At 58.3% G+C, this 16,668-nt stretch overlaps 2 protein-coding genes across 2 annotated transcripts; both read left to right on the forward strand.

The window, feature by feature from the left end:
* The first annotated feature begins 236 nt into the window (after positions 1-236).
* ASB12 (ankyrin repeat and SOCS box containing 12) lies at positions 237-5,201 on the forward strand. Its single transcript, XM_063170291.1, has 3 exons — positions 237-383; positions 2,579-3,427; positions 4,286-5,201. The coding sequence occupies exons 2-3, from the start codon at positions 2,614-2,616 to the stop codon at positions 4,417-4,419; spliced, it is 948 nt and encodes a 315-aa protein (XP_063026361.1). The 5' UTR covers positions 237-383; positions 2,579-2,613; the 3' UTR covers positions 4,420-5,201.
* Positions 5,202-8,503: 3,302 nt separating this feature from the next.
* Positions 8,504-16,096, forward strand: AMER1 (APC membrane recruitment protein 1). Its single transcript, XM_063170292.1, has 2 exons — positions 8,504-11,733; positions 11,767-16,096. The coding sequence occupies exon 1, from the start codon at positions 8,519-8,521 to the stop codon at positions 11,699-11,701; it is 3,183 nt and encodes a 1,060-aa protein (XP_063026362.1). The 5' UTR covers positions 8,504-8,518; the 3' UTR covers positions 11,702-11,733; positions 11,767-16,096.
* The last annotated feature ends 572 nt before the right edge of the window (positions 16,097-16,668 follow it).

Here is a 16,668-nt window from a genome sequence, read left to right on the forward strand (position 1 = left end):
CTGGTGCTGCCCTGGCAGGGACCCCAAACCTCCCCATTCCCTGCGATTCCTGCAGGGAAACAGCAGAGAAAAAGCTTTGGGTGTGCTCAGAGGGGTCGAGCAGCCTCCAGCACCTGTCCCAGCCTCCCCCCACCCCGCTGCCCTCTCTATATTTACCCAGGGGGAGCTTTCCAAGAATGGAAGTGGTAAGATAAAACCCCAGAGGGGCTAAAATTAGCCTCAGTGCCCCGGGCCGGTCCCGCCGTGGCATTTCAGCTGTGAGTGAGTGCACAGCCCCAGCCCTGCCAGAGCCTCTCCTGCTCTGCCCTGAGGGGCTCAAACCACGGCAGGACCCCCATGGGACCCCCCTGGCCCCGGGGGCTCTGAGCATCCCCCACGCCCAGGTAAGGTGGCACCGGGACCTGCTGGGGTCAGGGGGCACTGGGACCCAGAGGGACAAATGTGGGCCCTGTGTGCTCTGTCACAACCTCACTTTGGGGTCTGCAGGTGCTCGGGGGGTGACAGAACTGTGAGGGTGGGCAGGCCCTGGCACAGGGTGCCCCTGGATCCCTGGCAGTGCCCGAGGCCAGGCTGGATGGGGCTGGGAGCAGCCTGGGACAGTGGGAGGTGTCCCTGCCATGGCAGGGGTGGGATGAGATGAACTTTTAACGTTTTTTCAAAACCAAACCGTTTTTTAAAGTTCTTTTCAAAAGAACTTTCACCATTTTGTGATTCCATGAACCCTGGTTTGGGCTCTCCTGGTTGAGGAGCCTGCCTCAGCCCAAGGAGCCTCCCTTTGGAGATGCTGTCTGTTTGTTCAGGAGATGTCACAGCTGCTCTTTTCCTTTCCCACACCATTTCCTTTGGGGCTCTAACTGGGAACTGTCTTTTTGACTCAAACCTGCAGCAACCCCCAGCCCATTCTCCATGAGGGTGGGTGATCCCAAAGCTCCAGAGCTCATCCCTGGTGTGTCCAATGAGGACCAGCAGTGTTGGAATTTCCCACATTTGTGTATAAATTGGGCTAATGGGTGGCAGCCCGGCAGAGCTTTGGTGCCATCAGACTAGCTCCAGTGTCCCCAGCTGTGCTGGTGGCCTGGCTGGGGTCCCCCTGAGCTGGTGGCCGTGTCCCCATGGGTGATGTGGGACGGGTCCCCATGACTGCCCTGGACAACGGGGCGAATTGCTCCTTCTGCTTATCAGATAATTAACTGTTTGCTATGCCTCCTTTGCTAATTAATTGCCCCGTGGAGCTCCTTGGCCTCTCGCAGGCCAGCCCAGCCCCGGCTCTGCCTCTCCCAAGGGAACCCGAGCTGTCCCGGGCTATGAGACATTCCTGTGCCCACCCCGAGTGTTTCCAGCTGCTCAGGTGCCAGCCGGGACACCCCATCCCTGTGGGACACCCCATCCCTGTGGGACATTGTCGCAGACATTTCTCCACAGAAATCCCTTCTTTTGGATTTCTGCGTCTTCTGGAGGCCAGAGGCTTCAGAAGACAAGGTAAACAATTATTATCAGCTGCTGGGGAATGCAACAGGGACACCTTGATTGGCTCATTTTCTATGTTTATAATTAAGGGCCAATCACCAGTGCAAGCTAGGGGACTGAGTACTTGGCCACAACTTTGTTGTAGATTCTTTTCTATCTATTCTTAGCTAGCCTAGCTGCTCTGCAAACCTCTCTCTATATTCTATTTAGTATAGTCATAATGTATTATATATAATATCTTAATAAATAAGCCTTCTGATCAAGATACAAGATTCACCGTCTCTCTCTCACCCCACTCAGGCGCGGTAATAGGACATCCCATCCCTGTGGGACATCCCATCCCTGTCCCCACTGTCCTGAGGCCACATCCCGTGTGCAGAGCCCAGGGAAGCCCCAGGGTTCAGTGCCACTGGTGTGATCAGCTCAGCATTTCCACCCTTCCTGCCCCAAATCCCTGAGCAGAAACATCCCAGACCCTTCTGCAGCCGTGATCAGGGGGCTCCGGCAGGAGGAGGGAGGAAAACAGTGGGATTCTGACGCTGGCATTGTTTGGGAAGGGAGATGCTGGGAGATGTTTGATCCCTAATCAAACTGACTGCTTCACATTCACCTCATCCCTCAGGATTGGGGACACAGGACACAGGGAATGGCTCCCACTGCCAGAGGAAAGGGATGGATGGGATATTGGGAATTGGGAATTGTTCCCTGTGAGGGTGGGCAGGCCCTGGCACAGGTGCCCACCCTGGATCCCTGGCAGTGCCCAAGGCCAGGCTGGACACTGGGGCTGGAGCAGCCTGGGACAGTGGAAGGTGTCCCTGCCATGGCACTGGGTGGGCTTTAAGGTTCTTCCCACCCAAACCATTCCATGATTTTATGGGATCCTGACCCACATACCCACAACAGCACTGAGCTCCGTTGTTCCCTCAGCCTTTCACCCACGTGGATTTCCTCATGTGGTGCCAGGGCACATCAGAAGCATCCTCATCCAATGTTTGTCCATTTTTTTTTGCGAATCTTCCTTTTGTTGAGTACAAACTTGCACTAAAATGCAGCTGTGGGTGTCAGGGACTGGTTCTAACCCGGGTTTGATGCCGATTCTGCCATCCCGTAGATCTTTGGCTTCATCCTTTACCATGAGAGCGGCACATGGAGCCCAGCCCCGACAAGATGACCCTGATGGACATCAACAAGATGTTCTCGCTGCTGCAGCCCGGGGATGACGAGGAGGCCAGCGAGGAGAGCGAGGAGCTGAGCCGGGCGGTGTGCCGGGATGACCACGAGGCGCTGGCCCGGCTCCTGTCGCAGGACCGCTACCGGCGGCTGATCAACCGGCGGAGCGGCTGGGGCGTGCCCAGCACCCCGCTGCGCCTGGCGGCGGCTCGGGGCAGCGAGCGGAGCCTGCGGCTGCTGCTGCAGCACGGAGCGCTCGTGGACAGCCTGGACGTGAAGGCGCAGACCCCGCTCTTCGTGGCGGTCAGCAACGGGCACGGCGAGTGCGTGCGGCTGCTGCTGGAGGCGGGCGCCAGCCCCGCGGGCAGCGCCTACAACAACTGCTCGCCGCTGCTGCTGGCGGCCCGCGACGGCCGGGCGGGCATCGTGCGGCTGCTGCTGGAGCACGGCGCCGAGCCCAACGCGCGGGCCCGCCTGCCCGAGTGGGCGGCCAACACCGCGGCCTGCTCGGGCCCGCTCTATCTGGCGGCCGCCTACGGGCACCTGGAGTGCTTCCGCCTGCTGCTGCTGCACGGCGCCGACCCCGACTACAACTGCACCGAGCCGGCCGTGCTGGCGCAGATCCGCGAGCCCAAGACGCTGCTGGAGACGTGCCTGAGGCATGGCTGCCGCCCCGACTTCATCCGCCTGCTCATCGACTTCGGGGCCAACGTGTACCTGCCCGGCGTGCCTCACAGCGACCGGGCCGGCCCGCGCAGCGAGGGGCTGGAGCTGCTGCTGCACGCCAGAGGTACCGCGATGGTGCCCGGGGCTGGCACGGACACAGCTCGGCTCCCATTCCCCCTTCCCGACAGCCACACCCGCGGTTCTTCAGCCTCGGTCCCCTCACGGCGTCACTGCGCTCTTCGGGTGTGGGGCTGCCCCTGCATCCAGGGAGTTCACTGAGGGAACCCAAAGGGGTTCGGAGTTCCAGGTTTGGGGATGGGAAGTCAATGATCTATGAGGTCCTTCAAAACCAAATCATCCATGGGTTCTGTGATTTGGAAGGGATACATGGAGGCCTCCAGCCCAATTCCCTGTTTGGAGCCAGGCCAGTCAGGGCAGGTTTGTGCAGTGGAGTGTGAAGTGGGGCTGGATCAACCTGGGATAGGGGAAGGTGTCCCTGCCCATGGAATGAGATGAGCTTAAGTTCCCTTCCCAACCTAAGCCCTCCTGTGGTTCCACGATTCCCACAGCCTGGGTTTCCCCTCACTTGTGGGATTACCCCCTGCTTTTCACCCTTGCTCTCCTTTCTGCTGCTCAGCTTGGGCTCTCCTGTACTGCCCAAGTTTCAAATCTTGCACCTATTTCCATGTGGGTATGGGAGATTTCTTCTCTATGCCCATCTTCTGTGGGAGCTTGTGCCGGAGTCCATAGCCCCAGCACAGAGGTTGATCTGTGGGATCTATTAATCAGACGTTGAGTTTTCATAGGATCATGGAATTTTTATAGAATTATGGAATGGTTTGGGTTGGAAGGGACCCAAAGATAATTTTGTCCCAATGCTGTTGGTTTGCTCAGCCCATGTCCCTTTCCTTAGGGCAATGCTGGGTTGGAGGGTAGCAGGGCTGCGTGTTCTGAAGGTGACCATGTGATTTTCCTTCCACAGCTCATCCCAAATCTCTGCTGTCCCAGTCCCGGCTGGCCATGAGGCGCCTCCTGAAGCAGCCTGGCCACTCGGCTGCCCTTAGAGAGCTGGAGATCCCCACAGCCCTGGCCAAGTACCTGCAGCACCAGCCGTGATGCCAGCCTGCCCAGGGACACCACTGAGCACGCCAGTGAAAACCTGCTCCACCCTGGTAGTGAATCCCTGAGATCTGTGGAACCTCTGGGAATTTGGGGTCACAGGTTCATTTTTGCTGCCAGGTGTCTCCAGAAGGCTGTGCCCATGTGGAGAGGTGGGAAGGGAAGAGAAGGAGGAGAGAGAACAGGAGGTCTCAGCTCTGGTTTGCTGCAGAGCAAGGATAGAGCAGGATCTGTTCCTCTAGGTTTGCTTCAGACTGTCTGTACTGAGTGATTTTACACCTTTAGCTGATTTTGGTTGGAGAAGGGGCTGGGAAAGAGTGTGGAGGAATTCTTGGCTGTGAGGATGAGAATTGTTCCCTGGCAGGGTGGGCAGGCCCTGGCACAGGTGGCTGCCCCTGGATCCCTGGCAGTGCCCAAGGCCAGGCTGGACACTGGGGTTTGGAGCAGCCTGGGACAGTGGGAGGTGTCCCTGCCGTGGCAGGGGTGGCACTGGGTGGGCTTTGAGGTCCCTCCTGATTCCAGGATTCCCAGAGAAGTTCCCAAGTGCCTCCTCCAGTTGGGAGGGGCAGGATTGGGGCTGGCCCTGGCCGTGTGTGCCCACCCCAGCGGGGGCAGAGCCCAGAACTCCCAGCTGGCAGCACAGGAGGGGCTGGGAGAGTCCCAGCTCTGACCCTAAACATCATCTTCTCAGCCCAAAAGTGCTTCCTGTTGGGGCTGAGGGTCTCTCGTGGTTGGGCAGGGCTGGGGTTTGGATTAAAGTGTTCTGTTCTTGGTATGAAGCTGCTGTGCCCTGTCTGGTGAAGCTCCCCACGCTGGGCAGCCCTGCCAGGATGGCTGGGCAGGAATCAGGGAATGGCTGCACACAGGGAATGCCAGGCTGGAGGGGGGCATCCCAGCACTGCCGTTGTGTCCCTCCATCCCTCCTGCCCTGGGCACGGGGATTGCCCTCACCAGTGGGGCTGGAGGTGCCCTCCTGGCTCTTCCCACAGCGTGATGGGAGCTGATGGATCCATCCTGCTGCTCCCTGGCAGCTCAGTGCCTACACAGCCGTGTGCTCTGGATGTTCTGCAGGCTTTTGGGAAGCAGCAGAAGTGTCCCATGCTTCATTCCCTTCATTCCCTCCTGCCCTGTGCCATCCCAAAGGGAAGTGCTCCCAGGGCTCAAAGCTCCAAGGGTGGCTCTGGGCCTAACACAGGCACCTCCCTGCAGGATTTATGGGCCTGTGTCAGGGGCTGGGGGATCAATTAATCAGCATCTATTAATTAGGCTGTGGGCCTCTCCCAAGGCGAGCATTAGGGCTTGGAAGCAGCCTGGACAAGGCTCCATAGGGAATGATGACACTGCTGCTGCCACTACTGTCCCCTCCCAGCCACCTGCAGGAGCACACCCGGAGCTGGGGGCTGGGAGAGGCTGTCCTGTGGGGACATTGCCATGCCCTGCTGTGATTCCCACTCGTGGCATCCTTGCTGTCATCCTCACGTGGAGATCTGAGGGGCTTTTGGGAGTTGGGGGTCCCAAAAATGGGGAGGGGTTTGGGGGTCCCAAAAATGGGGAGGGCTCTTCCCTGCCGGGCTGCTCAGTGCCCGTGGGACTGTGGGTGTGCAGCAGTGGGGGGCTGGCAGTGCCGTGGCACGGGTGACACGCCTGTGGGGTAGACAGCACATCCAGGGAGGTGTCCCACGGCACACACGCCGTGTCATCCCGGTGTCACACACACTGTCATATCCTGCACCCCCCGGTGTCACACAGTGTCCATCCCTGACCCCACAGTGTCACGCACCAGGACAGAACAGGATATCCCTCCGTGTCCGTGACCCCGCGTGGCCCGCGGGTGTCGCCCTAAGGCCACGCCCCGTTCACAGACCACGCCCCCTTGTCAATCATTCCCGCTAACGAGGCCGCGCCCCCAGCACGAGGACGCGCATTGAGGCCACGCCCACCCCCCCACTGGGACATCCCCCGTGGTGGCCGCCCCGGGCCACCGGGGAGGACGCCGTGGGACGGTCATGAGGGGACACCGTGGGGACACCGTGGGGACCGCGCCCAGCGGCTCCGCCCCGTCACCGTGACCCCGCCCCGTTCCATTGGGCCCAATGCGGAGACCGCGCCCTCCCTCACGCACAGGCCCCGCCCCCCGCCGCCGCGCCCCGTCAATCACCGCGCCCCGCCCGCCAGGCCCCGCCCCCTCCGCCCCCCGTCAGGAGGCCCCGCCCCGGTCGTCACGCGGCGCCGCCCCTGCCGGCCGCGCCGGGCGGACCCGCGGCCCCGCGCCCCTCGCGCGGCCTGAGGGCTGGGCCGGGGCCGCGGTCCCGGGGGTGCCGCGGTGCCGCCGCCGCCCGCCCGTGGTAAGTGCTGGGCACGGGCCGCGCCCGGGGCCGCGCTCCCCGCGCCGCCGCTCCCCGGGCCCGGACCGACCCCCCCTTCCCCCCCCGCCCCTCGCGGTTTCACGGATCCTCCCGAAAGTTTGGGAGCGCGGCGGGGGGAGCGGGGAGGGCCGGCCTGGGGGAGCGGCCCCGTGCGGGCTGGGCGGGCCGGGGGTCCCGAGGGTCCCCTCTGCGGGTGAATCGCTGCATTTCATTGTTACCGTGCTGCTTTTTGTTGGCTTTTAAACCTTATTTTCCACGTTCTCTTGGTGGTGGCTCTTTGCCCTCGGTGCCCTTTATTTCCCTTTCTTTCATTTTTATTTATTTCATTTTTTATCCTACCCCAGCCTCCCCTCCGCAGCCGTGCCGCGGTGCTGACGTGGAGCTGGAGAGGAACGATTCCCAAAAGGAATTTTTGTGATGCTGGCTCTGTCTCGTGCCCTTCCCCGGCTGTTCTCCAGCCGCCCCTGTCCAGGTGCAGCTTTAGGCTCATTTCCCCCCCTTTTCCAGCAGCCCCGCTCCCGGCCAGGTGCGAGCATTTCTCCCAGGCCCCCCTCTCCAGCTCTCTCCAGAGGCTTTGGAGGCTCCTGGGACTCGTGGTGGGCTCTGGCGGAGCTGGACAAGCCCAGTTTGCCGCTGGGGAGGCGGCTGTGCCAGCCGGCTACGCCCCAGCTGCTGCTTCCAGCGGGACAGGTGAACGTGAGGGGTTATCAGCAATCCCAGAATTCCAGAACCACGGAATGGGCTGGGTTGGGAGGGACCTGAAAGCCCGTCCAGTTCCAGCTGATGACAGATCAATAGAGAGGCAAAATAACCTAGGAATAAAAATCACCTGGAATTGCAGGTTTGGTGTGGGGTCCAGGAGCATCGTTTGGACGTATTTTTAATTTGGGATCTCTGGCTAAACACCTCGGGAAGGTTTGCTTGGCCTCCTGTCAGTCAGAGCTCAGCCTGGGGCACTTACAGCTTGGGAGCACATTAGGATTTTATTGCATTTAATTTCTCCACCCTCACCTCTGTAAAAGAAGCATGATTATAATTGTTTTATTTCTGCTGTTCCTGACAGCAGTCCAGGGTCAGATTTCAAACCTACCTCTCTGCTTCTGGGATAATCTGATCAGGGGGTTCACAGTGGGTGTTTTTAAGGCGATTCTCTCTGGCTGCACAGATTATTTTAAAAACAACTGAAATCTTCTATTAAAAAAAGCCAGGGTAGTAACCAGAGTGATTTTTCCCCGGACACGTGCGTAGGGGGGGCTGTGTCCTGGTTTGGCCTCCCTCAGGATGCTCTTTGGAGCCTGGCATGAGGCCTGGCAGAGCTGGGAGGGGGTTTGGGAGCTGCTGGCTCTCACTTTAAGGTGGCCAAACCTGATCACCCTGGAGACAGAAAATCTGGGAAGCTGCAGGGCTTGGAGCGAGGAGGTGCAGGGGTCAGACCTGCGTGTCCCCAGGGATTTACCCAAGGGGGATGTGTGGTTTTCCTGCTCTGGTGAGCTGCCACATTTAGGCGACATTTTGGTGCCTGGATTTTGGAAGCGGAGGCAAAGCTTGGAGGCTCCTCCAGCCGGTGATGGAGACCCCGGTGCCTTCAGCTCTGCCCCTTCCGCTGCCTGTCCTCCCTCACGCGTGCCTCTCCTGTGCCTCAGGTCGGCGGTGATGCGTCCATCCCTGCGCCCCGAGCTCCGCGCTGCCCGCGCCGCCGCTCGCAGCTAGACCCAGGCCGGCCCGCTGCCATGGAAACGGGCGGCCCGGAGGAGCGGGACGGAGCGGACCGGCGGCGGCAGGAGGGCGGGGACGGCCCTCCCGACAGCGCCGACGGCTCCGTGCTGGCGGCCGAGCCGCAGCAGCCGCCCCCCGGCAAGCTGAGGAAAACGGCCTTCAAGCTGTTCGGGGGCAAGCGCAGCATCTGCACCCTGCCCAGCTTCTTCGGCGGCCGCGGCAAGAAGGGGCTCAGCAAGTGCAAGACCCACGACGGGCTGAGCAGCGCCGCCTGTGACAAGGGCGGTGCGGCGCGGCCGGGCAGCCCCGCCGAGGGCGGCAGGGACGGGCAGCCCGGGCCCCTGCCCGGCTCCCGCAGCGCCCAGCTGGCCCCGGACAGCGGCGGCAGGGCGGAGCCGGGCCAGCAGGACGGCTCTCCCCCCGGCAGCATCGAGGGCTGTGACAAAAAGCCCAACGGAGAGAAATCCTCGTGCCCCAGACCCAAGAAGGGGCTGAAAGGGTTTTTTAACAGCATCCGGCGGCACCGGAAGAGCAAGGCAGCCGAGAGTGAGAAGGCGGAGCTCCCCGAGTGGAGCGGGGACACTGAGGAGGCCGGGAATGCCCCTGGGATGGGAGCAGAGAGCCGAGGGGCCGTGGAGAGCAGGGGAGCAGGGCCGGGCCCTGAGGCCACGGCCGGCCCAGGGGACTCGGGGGGCGACTCCAGCTGTGGGGAGGCCACCGAGCCCACGGGCCCCGCAGCTGATGGAGGCACCCCCGAGGGTGACACGGTGGCCGTGCCAGGGAACGGGGACGTTCCAGATACAAAATCAGAGCCTGAGGCTGCTGCCTGTGCTGAGTTTGACCGTGAGAGTTTGCTGCTGGCCTTCCACCCTGACTTCATGGACAGCGAGCCTCCCTGCCTGCACTCCGGGGACCTGCTGAGCCTCATGCTGGGGGACGTCACCTCCCTGAAGAGCTTTGACTCGCTGACGGGCTGCGGGGACGACATCGCCGAGCCCGACATCGCCGAGAGCAGCATCTCTGTGGAGCGCGGCCGCGACGCCGCCAAGCGCAGCTCCTGCCTCGTCACCTACCAGGGCGGGGGCGAGGAGATGGCCATCCCCGAGGAGGCTGAGGAGTACCTGCAGCAGGTGTGGGACAGCGGCGTGCCGGGGGACAGCAGCTACGGGGCCCAGGTGTCCAGCAGCAGCCTGGAGACGCACGCCTCTCACGAGGCCGATGCCAACCCCTACGTGGGCGATGCCGTGGATGGCGTTGACCTCCTGACGCCCCAGAGCGACCAGCAGGAGTCTGCCCCAAACAGTGATGAGGGGTATTACGACTCCACCACGCCAGGGCCAGAGGATGAGGCTGGAGAGGAGCTCAAGAAGGACCGGCTGCCCCGGGACAGCTACAGCGGCGATGCACTTTATGAGTTTGACACCCTGATGAGCCCCTCTCACGGGGAGGAATCCCTGTTCGAGGGCAAAGTCCCACGCCAGGGCATCTTCAGCTACTTCATGGACTTCTGCCTCCCTGCAGAGAAGAGCCTGATCCAGCAGATGATGGATCAGAAAAGAGGGCTGATGGAGAGTGAAGAGGAGGGGCTTGCAGCCATTCAGAAAGAGCTGCTGTACTGGGAGCTGCAGAGGGAGCCGGTCCTGAAACGCCTGGATGTCTCCAGCAAGGAGAAGTGTCCCCGGGAGAAGCAGTGCATTGAATGTAAAACCAGAGCAGCCAGCTCCACTGGCAAGAGCCAGAGTGGCCTTGGGAGTGAGCAGGTGGCCTCACACACCCCAGGCCGGGCTGTCAATGGTGGGGTTGCAGTGGCTAGGGCTGAAAATGCAGAGTGGAGGGATTTTCCAGGGACTCGGTGTCTGGAAAACTGTTACAACAGCCAAAAAGCCCCTGGAAGTTGCCTTATTCAGCTCACAAAGAACAGCCCGGGGTTCGATGCAGACCTGGACTGTGGGATGTTTGGGGACCCCGTCCATGGCAGCAAGGCAGGGATGTTCCCTGGGTTCAGGCTGCCCGAGCAGGAGCACGGTGGTGGAGCAGAGCCCGGTCCTGGTGAGCCCCAGGTGGGCAGCGAGCCCGAGCACGCTGTGAACTTCTCCCAGGCTCTGGTGGAGTTTGCCAGCAGCGGGACCCTCTTCTCCAGCCTCTCTGAGAGCCTGGGGAGCTCGGCCTCCAGCTCGTCCTTCACCCAGAACCTCCCTGCCCTCCCCACCATGGTCACCTTCGACGTGGTGGACGTGGAGCAGGACGGGGAAGGGGAGTGTGAGCAGCACCCGGAGCTGACGGCGGGCGAGGACATCGCCGAGGCCTTTGACGATGGCTACGGACAGAAAGAGTCCTTGGCTGAATGTGACGAGAGAATGTCCCTGGCCTTCTCCCCGGGCTCCTTCCAGAGCTGCAACTGGGGCGTGGCCAGCCTGCCCCGCCACCTGCGCCTGCACGGCCTCAGCCCCTCCATGCCCGCGCCGCTCTCCGTGGACCGGCGGAGCCGCTCGCTGGACACCGAGAGCCTGGAGTTCGAGCTGGCCGAGCCGCCCGGGGCCCGCAGCGCCCCCCAGCCCTGCCGGCTCTGGGCCAGGAAGGACTCTGCCGGAGCCAGGAGGAGCAGGAGCAAGGAGGAGGGCGAGCTGCTGGCTCCCGAGGGTGGCCCGAGCTGGCCGGGCCTGCGGCACCTCCAGCGCGGCCCCGAGGCGGCTCCCGGCGGGATGGAGCTCTGGGACTTGGCCCCGGCTGGCGCTGTGGAGAGCGTCTGGGAGCCCTCGGAGCCGCCGGACACCGTGTCCCCGTTCCTGCCTCTGTCCCAGTGCGGTGCCGTCGGGGAGGCTCCGGAGCGGCGGCCGCAGGAGGCGGAGCTGAGCCGGCTCCCGCTCCGGCCCTCCAACCTCCCCCTGCAGGCCGAGCCCAGGCGGGCCCGGGAGGCGGCCGGCTCCTTCCGCTACCCCGGCGATGTCCCCAAGCTGTCCCGCCTGCTGCCCCTGGGAGAGGCAGAGCTGCCCCCGAGCTTTGGCTTTGCCTGCTCCCCGGAGCACCGTGCCAGGGGCAAACCTGTGGGCATTGCCCAGGGCGTGCCACAGCATCCCGGGAACGGCAGCGGGGACAGCGAGAGCCCGGAGCGCTGCACCGAGCCCCTCAAGGGCAGGGCCACCCCGGGGCATGGCCCCTGCCGGGCCACCGTGTGCACTGTCACCCAGGCTGAGTAGCTGCAGGAACATCACCCTGTCACCCAGCTGAGGCTGCAGGAATGTCACCGTGTCACCCAGCTGAGGGGCTGCAGGAATGTCACCGTGTCACCCAGCTGAGGGGCTGCAGCAATGTCACCCTGTCACCCAGCTGAGGAGCTGCAGCAATGTCACCGTGTCACCCAGCTGAGGAGCTGCAGCAATGTCACCGTGTCACCCAGCTGAGTGTCTGCAGGAATGTCACCGTGTCACCCAGCTGAGTGTCTGCAGGAATGTCACCCTGTCACCCAGCTGAGGGGCTGCAGCAATGTCACCGTGTCACCCAGCTGAGGGGCTGCAGCAATGTCACCCTGTCACCCAGCTGAGGGGCTGCAGCAATGTCACCGTGTCACCCAGCTGAGGGGCTGCAGGAATGTCACCGTGTCACCCAGCTGAGTGTCTGCAAGAATGTCACTGTCACCAAGCCAAAAGGCTGCAGGAATGTCACCGTGTCACTCACCACGCTGAGGCTGCTCTGGGCAGGAGTGAAGGGGAGCAAAGGGAGGGAGAAAACTGGGAGCAGTTTGGGGAGGACTTGAGTTGAGCTGGGCTGATGCTCCTCTCCTGCAAACATCCGTGGCCTTGCCCCTGTGGATGCTCTGGAAGCAGCTTGGAGCTGCCTCCAGGATTCCTGCATCACCACTGAGGCACTTTGTGGTTTTCCAGCCCTCTCCAGCACCAAGTGCAGCAGCAGCCCCTGGCAGGAGCTGGGATGGACCTGCTGCTGGTGTGGCAGGCTGGGGTTTGTGCAGGGCTGGGGGAACAGGCCTTGGGCAGAGTTTTGAGGGAAATGGGGCTGTTTTCCTCATGTGGGTGAAATGTTTTGGTTCACGCTCACTTTGAATGTCTTCCAGCCCAGGCTCAGTGTGGGGAACAGGGAGGAACGTGCTGCTTGTTCCAGAGTGAGGATGGGCCAAGGCAGCTGGAAAGGGGAACTTTGCAGCAATGTTTTTATTTATTTGATTTATCCTTGCCCCAGAGGAAAGCAGGAGCTTTTGTGTGTGTGCTGATAACATTCTCCAGGTCTAGTTTCAATTTGCTCAGAAAGATGTGCTGTCCGTGGTGTCCCTTTGAAGAACAAAGTGTTGGTCCCTTCTTTGTTGTGGTGTGTCCTGACGGTGCAGAATTCCTGGTGGAATCCTTTCCTGGGCTCCTGGCCTCTCCAGGGCCATGGGGACAGGGCTGAGTGAGGCCTTTGAAATAAGCTACATTTGCATCATGCCTGTAGCTGTGAAGTGGCAGATGATGTTACTTTCTCAAAAGGAAGCTTTGTGGCTTTTTAATTTTATTTTATTATTTTAAGATTGTTTTCTTTGCATAAACCCACAGGAGGGAAGTTTTGTGTTCCTTGGAATTTGGGATGGGCCACAGCTGCATTGGGCTTCTCTCCTGTCTGGAGGGAACAAAAAGCCTGGAAGCTGCTGGAGGGTTGGGATTTTTTGCCTCTTTGAGGGAATGTGGAGGAGGGACACAGCTGAGGGGACAGACTGTGCTGTGAGCTCTGTGGCATCTGTGCCAGGCTCCTGGTCCCCTCTGTGATCCCAAACCCCAATCCATGACACAAAGCTGCTTCCCTGTCCTGTGCAAGCTCTGTGTTCTGATTCAATTCCATTACCAGTGATTTTTATTTCCCCCACCTCGTTGCCCTTTCTCTATTTTTCTTTGCAGCAGAGTTTGTAGCATTCAAAAGAAATAATCCCCAAGTGGGAATACTGGAGTTTTACCACATGTGTGGAGTGAGGGATGGCTCTGCTTGGCCAGACTCCATTTTCCTGCTGAGTGCTGCCCTGCTGGGTCACCCTCGTGCTGCTCCTGCTCCACATGGACGTGGCTCCATCAGCTGCCATCCCTGCATTTCCAGCCACAAGGAGCTGCTTTGGGTTTGATGGGTTTTTCCCCCACAAGCAAAATGAGGTTTTGATATTCCTTTTGAGAACAGATTCCTCTGCCCTGCCCTTGGGTGTGTGGGAAGGAGCAGGGAGGGCAGGGCAGGGCTGCTTCAGCCTCTGTGTGTGCTGTGCTCGTCCTGCTGAGGCAGAGCAGATCCATCCCTGCATCCAGGGGCTCACACCTGGATTTTTCCATGTTTTCCTGGCAGCTGCTGGGCCATGGTTCTGTTCCCTCACCCCTCTGGGACACCAGGGAGGGTTTCCTGGGACACACCTGGCTGTTGGTGCCACTGCCACCCCTGGGGGACAATGGTGAAAGTGCCCTCGTTAGCACAGCGGCTAATGAGCATGGGATATCCCTCCCTGGAGCAAGGGCAGGGCAGCTCTGTGCCCATCCCACCCCAAGCCACGGGCACACCCTGCTGGGGACACCACAGGGCCACTGTCACCCCCTCACACCCTGCCTGGGTTCAGTCCCTGCTTTATTTCCTTTCAGCATCTCACCAAAGGCATCTGGGGGGGTTCCAGGCTCTGGAGCTTTGTTCAGCCAAAGTCCTGCTGGGGGCTGGCAATGTCTGGGTGCTACATGAATGTTCCAGGGTGTCCCTGGGGGGCTGGCAATGTCTGGGTGCTACATGAATGTTCCAGGGTGTTCTGGGATCCTGGGGGAGCTTCACAGCCAAGGCTTGGCCATCTGACTTCATACCAAAGGTTTCTCCTCTTAATTCGATGGGAATTCAATGAGGCAAATATCTCTGGAATTCAAATGAGTTTTCCTAACGCAGTTTAGTCACTAATTTGCTGGATTATTGGCAGATTCTGCCCCATTAACCCAAAGAAATTGGAATTTCTAGTGCAGTAATTCAGCCTGGCAATGATGACTGCAGTAGGGATTGGATTTCACTGCCTGCTGAGCCACTCTTCCCAACAATCCCCCCTTGGCATCGATGGGAACAAAGCTGGGCTGGAGCTGGGTCAGCCCAACACTGCCTTACCCCAGGAGCTCCCAGCTGGGGTGGCCACTGAGGCTTCTGATGCAAAAGGGCTTCCCAAGCAGAAACCAGTCACAAAGTCAGGAGCAGAGAAGGTCCTGCCAGGATATTTAGGGAAAAACGTGAGGAATTCACCTGTTCCTGCAGGGAAGTGAGGGGCTGGGGCTGTGGAGCTGGGGTGGAAGCACTGCCCAGAGGTTGTGTTGCATTCTGGGGACTTGGGGGTTTTCTTTTGTTTGTTTGTTTTTATACACATAAGAAAACGGTCAATTTTCTCTATTTTTGTATAGTTTTGCATTTTATAATCATGGGGAAATTTTACAGACTGTTCTTTTACTCGTGTGTCTTTGTCTTTCCAAGTGCTGTGGTTTGCTTTTCCCGTGGATAAAAGGCCATTCCTGCTGCTGCTGTGCCCAGATCCCACCTGCTCCCTGGGAATGTGCCCCCAGGCCTCACAAACACACTTTGCACACACTTGAGATGTCCTTAACCCTCCTCTGTCACACTCAGCTGTCCCTTCTTTGCTTTTCAGTGTTGTTTTTAATCTGAATCTCTGGATTTTGGTCATTTCTCCCTCCAAATGTTATAAAATGCTCACAGGTTCCAGCTGAGGCTTTTCCTGCTGTCTGCTGATGTTATTTTATCTCAAATTTGTGCTTTCCTTCAATCCTTGTGCAGGAGATGCTGTTGGTGCATGGAGATGCTCTTGGACAGGTTTCCTCTCCCCTGGCCAGGCTGGGATTTCACCCTGGTGCCTGAGGATTGCTCCTTAAATAATCCTGGGATTAGCAGGGCTCCCCACCTTCCCCTCCCTCCCTCTCCAGGGAGCTCCAGCCTGTGCTCTGCCTCACCAAAACATCTCCCTGCAATGACACTGCCTTCAACTTCAGCATCAGAGCAGAGCACAGCTTCTGGAATGCTCAAATCAGATTTCCCCTCTTTTTCCCCCAGCAGAGGTGGCAATTGTCACTGATTTGGCTCTGCAGAGATTTTTTTTTTATCTTCTAATTAATAACTTCTCACCTGATGGTGCTTTTAAAAGTTTCTCTGGTTTGGGTTTGCCCCATTCCCCACAGGGATGGGTGGGAAGGTTTCTCATTGAACATTCCTGGGGCACTCAGACCCACTTTCCACATTCCCTCTGGCCTGGAATTCTGGGCTCCCTCCTCTCCAGCTGGGGCCTCCTGCTCTTCTCACCCACCCTGAGCCACCCCAAAGCTCCATTTGGGTGAAGTGAGAAATTCAGATATCCCAAAAAGCCTCTCAGTTGTAAGGGAATAATGAATTAGCCCTTGTCCTCAGCTGCCCCTCCCTGCTGCCAGGCTGGCAGCTCCTCCCAGGTGACCAACCTGGCTGAATTTGGGTTTTTTGTTTCCTCCCTGGTCTCATTGCTACTAGTCCTTTCAAGTTTTTAATGTATTGATTGTGTTTTAAAAATGAATGTTCCTTTCACTGAATTCTAATGAATAAACTGCAGATTTTTAGAGAACATTGGATTTCACTGGTGCTTTGGTGTTTTTGTGCTTATTTTATCCTTGATTTAATGTTTTTCTTCCCCTTCCTCTTTGTCTGTTGATTATTTGCCAGTGAGGTTGAATTTTCCATGGGAGAAGGCAACAGAGACCCTTTGGAACAGGGTAAAGCTCCTCAAAGCCTCATCAAATGAGCCCTGGAAATTCTCCATCGTTATTCATATTCTCCATATTATTCATTATATACATAATATAACCAATGCTATATATAATATAATAAATATATAATATCATCAATATATATCTATCTATAATATTTCTAAATAAATATATAAATTATACTATAAATATTACCGATAATATTATAAATATATTGCAATAGATATTATATTATAATATATATTGTAAATATATTATAATATGATATAAATATTTAATAGTAAGACTATAAACAATATTTATAATATATTAATATCTAATAGAAATATAAATATATAATTACATTATATTAATATTTAATATAATTAATTATTATAATATATAGTATTATAAACATTTATAATATTTATTAATAATATTTCTAATATATACTATTT

Source organism: Melospiza melodia, chromosome 16 (assembly GCF_035770615.1).
Source record: "Melospiza melodia melodia isolate bMelMel2 chromosome 16, bMelMel2.pri, whole genome shotgun sequence".
Classification (NCBI taxonomy): domain Eukaryota; kingdom Metazoa; phylum Chordata; class Aves; order Passeriformes; family Passerellidae; genus Melospiza; species Melospiza melodia.